General features: G+C 36.4%; 1 protein-coding gene across 1 annotated transcript; it reads left to right on the top strand.

Moving 5' to 3' along the window:
- Positions 1–506: 506 nt before the first annotated feature.
- Positions 507–6,093, top strand: LOC115439087 (transmembrane protein 256-like). Its single transcript, XM_030162982.1, has 4 exons — positions 507–622; positions 1,172–1,209; positions 2,628–2,708; positions 5,468–6,093. Exons 1-4 carry the CDS (start codon positions 541–543, stop codon positions 5,609–5,611), a joined length of 345 nt encoding a protein of 114 aa, XP_030018842.1. The 5' UTR covers positions 507–540; the 3' UTR covers positions 5,612–6,093.
- Positions 6,094–6,403: the final 310 nt, after the last annotated feature.

Raw genomic sequence — 6,403 nt, 5'->3', positions numbered from 1 at the left:
TACACAACAGGCATGAAATGGATTGAGTATTGCTAATATTGAAAGATGTTTCATGATTTGTGTCAGAAAGCTATTGTTTGGTGCAGGAGTACAAATGTATAGTTTTTATTTTTGTTTATTTATTTTAATTGCATTGGGCTGTTGTATATGTCCTGTTTGTGTGTGTGTGTGTGTGTGTGTGTGTGTGCGTGCGTGTGTGCGTGCGTGCGTGCGTGTGTGTGTGTGAATGGTGTAAGATTAATGTAAAAATTTAAAACTGTAATGTAATGTAGAGGAGACCCCAGGAAGAATAGCAACTGAATCATCAGTTGCTAATGGGGATCTTAATAAATGAAATGAAACGAATTCTTTAAGTCTTACAATATTGTATTTACATAATTTGCTGCCACATTTTGACATTTTGTTACAGTTTCTGAAAATTATAACGTGTGTGACACAAGGTCAGTCCGAGTTACGTCCAAGCTTGAAACGTAAGAAGCTGGAGTTTACAAAGTGACCGTGAAGGCACCACCGCAGACTTCCGGTTTGTGCGCAGACAAAATGAGTGCGTCGGCTGTGGTCCGAAGGTTAGCGGCTCTGTCCGGGGCTTCGGCGGTGGGCCTGGGGGCCTACGGGGCTCACGGTAGGGATTTCCCACTAGCTGATAGTTGACATTTCCAGTCTCTAACAGTTAAGCGGAATAATAACTTAGAAAATCCGAAGGAAATGCAGTGTTAGCAGTTACTACCCCAGACTCCATTCGGAAACGTGGCAAATTAATGTTGTCTGGGGTTAGAAATAAAAATAACTTCCTGCCATTAAAGAAGTAAAGTCTGCTACGAATGTATAACACAGTAAACATTAATTCGGCGTCTAAATATTGTACCAGAGTTTACGTAGTTTCAGTTTATCATCATCTACATGTGTCATCAGTGTGACCCTGCTCTCCTTCCACAGTTATATCACTGAGTGTCTGAATCATGGTGGAAAAGCTCAAAAGGCCAATACATGTGTTGTTGTTTGTCAAGTAAAAAATGGTATCATATCTTTTATTAAGTAGCTATTTGGAATTAGACTGATTGTAGTAAATTGCAAGTCATTTGTGACAATCTGCGGGAGACATTTATCAATAATATTGATTATATATTTGAATTTGCAGTTTAATATTTTTTCCCATTTCTCTTTGCATCAGGCTTCAAAAACAGTGACCCTGATGACTACCGGATGGTGGTATGTATACAGTCTAATGTTTTGGTTATTTTTTTTTGTTTGTTTGTTTTTTTCAGTTTGACTTGTAAGATTTTGCTGTGAGGATACACACAAATATATTTTAATGCCTTATTGTAATTATTTATTATGTATATGCATATTTTTTGCACTTTCAATAATCAAACTGTTTGGAATCATCTTAACTATTTTAATTTATTGTTTGAAATCTGTTTTTTTAAGTTATAATTATTATTATTATTATGTGTATTACCGACCTCTTGTCACCCTTGCAAATGAGATCTGGATCTCAATGGGTCTTACCTGGTTAAATGAAGGTTGAATAAAATACCTAAAAAAAGTACAATTATACAGTTACAATCTGCATGTGTTAGTACACAGTTTGCAAAATCAATGAAAAAAATATTTTTGCGAAGTTACAGACTCTAACAGGATGCAGATTATCACTTTTGATCACTCGGAAGTCAAACTGTGGAAATATCCTGAATGTGAAATAGAAGTGTCTCTATAAATGGAAATGAAGATTGTCTAATACACTAAAAGAACCCAACCTGATAGAAGAAAACAATGCAATAGATCATGGGTGTCAAACATAAGGCCCGTGGGCCAAAACTGGACCGCCAGAGGGTCTCATCTGGTCTGTTGGAGGAATTTGTGACATGCAAAAATTACACTTAAGATATTAACAATCATTTTAGTTCAAGTTCCACATTCAGTCCAATTCAGGTGGGTCGCTCACCCTCAGGTGGGTCGGATCACTAAAATACTATCATAATAACTCATAAATACTGAAATGTCGAAATTCTTTTTATTTTAGTTAAAAAACAAAGTTAAATTACATGAAAATGTTTACATTTACAAAGTATCCTTTCATAAAAAAATTTGAATAACCTGAACAAATATGAACAACATGAAATGTCTTAAGAGAAGCAAGTGTAACTTTGTGTGGTCTGTTGTAATGCTTATGTGTAAATGAGAAGCTGAGGCATAATATTCTTAAACTGCATTTATTTTTCTTTAAAAATAATCTGTTTTTTTGGGTTTGTTCATGTTGTGCGAATTTTTTTAAAGGATAGATTGTAGATGTCAACATTTACATCATGTAATTTTACTTTTTTTCACTCTAAACCATAGAGAAAAGTTTGGACTTGACATTATTTATATATTTTTATGCTATTATTTTACTGGTCCGGCCCACTTCAGATCATATTGGGAGGATGTGGCCACTGAACTAAACTAAGTTTGACACCCCTGTAGTAGATAAATAATAGTTATCCCATTCTTTTTTCCTCTTGTAGTGCTTCAGTTCAGCCGCAACAATCCCACCATGCTTTTCCAGAACAGTTTTGATTGGCTAAAATAGGATGAAAAATAGAGAGTGCAAAGTTTTGTAAAAACTTTTTCTGTGTCTACATTTCCAGCTATTTGAGACTGCCAATAAGTACCATTTCTACCACAGCCTGGCCCTGCTGGGTGCTGCCCACTCTGGAAAACCTGCTGTGGTGAGTAAGGAGGCTTAATACCAGCTCTTAAGGCTGGCTGCACTCCATTGTCCTTTGAAAATGAGCCTATGTGATTTCCTGCCATTTCCTATCCATGCTCACTCAGAAAATCACTATTCCTTTAAGCAATTATTACTGACAATTGGGTGAACAAAGCTGTACTGCAGTAGGTAGTAAACACTGCAGGGGGATTATGGTTTAAACCTGTGTTTTTGCAAGAAACTCCTTTGTAGGGTTTTGTTAATTTCTGCTTAAAAACCAGCAGTGAAAAGTACTTCAGTACACAGGCTGGGCAGAAAAAGTCTTAAAAATGGAAAAAATACTGAATGTTTAGCTTGGTGTCACCATATCAACTCTCAGATGATAATTAGACTGATGCCTCTCAACTCATTTCTTATTGTGAAGGCCAGTAAAGTGCAAAAGTCTTAGGCCTCCCTTAGCTTTGTTGTTTTTCCAGGGTTGAAATGAGCATACATGTTTATTTTTCACTCTGCGTTTTTTCAGATACAACAAAAAAATATCGGAAATATGTGCACAGCCTTAAAATACACACAAATGGAACTAAATGGGTTCTAAAGGTTAAAGTCACGTTTTAGTGTTGCCGCTGTCACCATGATGAAAAGCAGCACAAACAGTTAAAAACATTTGACGTGTTGAATGAACCCTGTTATAAAACATCCGAAAAAGAGCACAATAAATCTCATATTGTCTGAACAGAAGGGTTAATGACCTGTTAAGTGCAAAGGGAGGTGACACTAAATACTACCGCTTTGGTTTGTAGAAGCTGTTTTTCCCTGAAACTTTACATACTTCATTTATATCAGATTAGATTTTTATACAGAGACTGGCCATTAGAATTTTACTAAACCAACAAAGCAAAAAGGCAGACTAAGACTTTTGTGCAGAACTGTATATGGTTATATTAAAGTATGTTTATGCCTTATGGGATCACATTCTGGAGCAACATTTCTCAGTTCATGTGGTACCTAAAATATCTTACCCCCTACATTTTGATGGTTGCAGAGTTAAATGGTCGGGTTTTTTGTTTGTTTGTTTGTTTTCTTTTCCCTCTTTATTTTTCTTTAACAAATGAACAAGAAATAACATTGTCCCAATCCTGGCAGAAAAATACAAACCTACACATACAGAAAATACATACCTAAAAGTAATTACCATAAAATTTAGGGTTTTCTTAATAAATAGAAATAGTAAATCAAATAAATAAAACTAAATAAATGAAATAGAATGACAATACAATTATAAAATTATAAAATCATTTCTTTATTACACCTGCACGAAAATCACATTCTTCTGGAGTTCATTTTTCCTGCTGGAAGGAGTGCGGTTCACTTGAGGCATATCAAGTACATGTATTCTGGTCCTGTCCTGGTATTGTTGGCTTTTGGGGAGAGATGATTAAGTTGATGTATTCAGTTTTTGGTGTTCATTTTGATATGTCATTGGCTACTTTGTTTTTTAGCATTCCCCCAGAGGAATTACAGGAAAGTGACATGTATTTATTTTGAATACTGCTTGCCGCAGGCAAAAAAAGCCATCACCAAATACTGGCTTAAAAAGGACCCTCCCTCAATTTCCTTGGTGATAAAAATTGTCAACCAAATCCATTTAATGGAAATGATGACATACAATCTCTGCCAACAACAACATAAGGGTGTAAAGCACTGGAAAAAATGGGACTTCTTCATTCAATCTGTGGACAGTAAACAGTCTGTAAATGTGTGAATGTACCTGTGACTGTGTTTCTCTTTGTTTTGTATTTTATATTAAAACCATAAAAAATAAAGTACAAAAAAAAATTATGAAATCAGACCACAGTATTGTAGAACTGTAGCTCAGAATAGGAAATCAAGTCATACAGAACTGTGGTTTTTCAAGAAAGCCATATACAGACCCCATAAACAGGCAAATTTCTTGTCCTTCTTTTTAACAATATATGTTAGCCCTTCCAAGGCAAGACTAGCAGCCAGCTCTTTTATCCACCAACCAACAGAAGCTATGTCCATACTTTTCCATAAAAGTCTGATTATAAATTATTGTAAAAGTCCACAGTCAATGAGTAGTGACTGCTGTAAGGTTCCAGCAAAATCTTCAGGATACATGCCCAGCACACAAAGTTTAGCACATGATGGGACTTCCTTCCCAACTACAAGGCTTATACAATATATCACAGATTTCCATAATCGCTGTAGCTTTGTACACTTCCACAGACAATGATATAAAGTACCCTTTTCCTCTCTACATTTCACGCGGAAATCTGAAATATGGGGGAACATCTGGAGTTAAATGATAGTTACTTTACGAACATCATTTGTAAACACGAAGTGAAAATCCAAAACTTTACATGTTCAGCCTCTATTTAGGTGCAAGCTAACTTTTGCTTCCCAATTCCTACTTTCAGCAAACTTATTACCCTTCTACCTCCCATCTAATGATGTTACTTGAGGTTAGGAAAAAATGGGAGAACATGTCACATTAAATCAGAAGAATGATTTAATGCTTTCTCAGCCACTTTAGCTCCTGCACTCCCTGTCCCAACCATTGCTCAGAGCTGCATTTTAAATTTGAGCAGATCAGTAAATATGACTCTACCTTGAAAATGAAATGAAATCCAACTAAAGTAACTCTGGTAGATTATTCCTCTTTTTGGCTCTTGTATATTCCAATCTCAGGTCTGTCCAGGTAGGTTTAAATCAGTTGTGACCAGCGCTAATTTGACTCTGTTTTTGTCTCCTCCCCAGGCTGGAGCTCTCCTCGTAGCTGGGATGGGGATGTTCTGCGGTTCTTTGTACCACCAGGCCCTGACGGGGGACCCTGGTCTGCGCAAAGTGGCTCCCATGGGGGGCATGGCTATGATCGCTGGCTGGCTGGCCATGGTTCTCTAAACCGTAACTGCTCTCAGCTCCTCCACAGGGCCACCATGTGATACTTAACTGTCAGGCTGCTAATGGATGAACTGGGAAAGCTGTGAGAGTTGGCTGAGAGGCACAAACTGCTGAGTTCTAATGTCACCCACCCAACCTCTCCCAGCTCTGCATTGTGGGTGTCAGCAGGAGATAAGGTCACAACAAGATTATCATGTTTTTTTTTTTTACCACTGTGGCCTGTTTTCTGACTCATGCCCTTTGAGTATACTGAGTTAAAATTGACAAATAGGTAATATGTTATATATTTTATGACTGAAAAAATATATTCAGTTGTATGTTAATGTTTGTGAGACAGTATCCTATTAATTAATACTAGTTTGTGACTTAAAACACACTATTATACCTTGCCGTTTGTTCATTTCTACAAAATGTTACTCTAATGCAGGAAGTTTTACGTGTCTGAATACAACCAATGTGAATAAAAAAAAATCAGTTTGCATCATGGGGTCACTTATTTTATCTATAATTCTGTCAGATTGTGTTGACATATCAGGCATAAACATAACACACCCAACGAGACTAAGGATCAATATTCAGGATCTGACTGCAGATATGTTATCACCACTATGTTCTGTTTACCGTTACTGAGATATCTGCATTCTGTTTACTCTGTTTCTTGGAAGCGATAGAAAGTGAATGTGCTGTACTACTACACTAAATTCTATAGGATTGTACACACTGCTTTACATTTACTTGAAAAATACTGGTTGCTTTAAATCAGAACTTTTCTAACAAAATATTTGAGTTCAA

Source organism: Sphaeramia orbicularis, chromosome 18, assembly GCF_902148855.1.
Source record: "Sphaeramia orbicularis chromosome 18, fSphaOr1.1, whole genome shotgun sequence".
Lineage (NCBI taxonomy): Eukaryota > Metazoa > Chordata > Actinopteri > Kurtiformes > Apogonidae > Sphaeramia > Sphaeramia orbicularis.
Note: the sequence above shows the minus strand (reverse complement) of the source record. Positions and strands in the feature narration are given on the sequence as shown.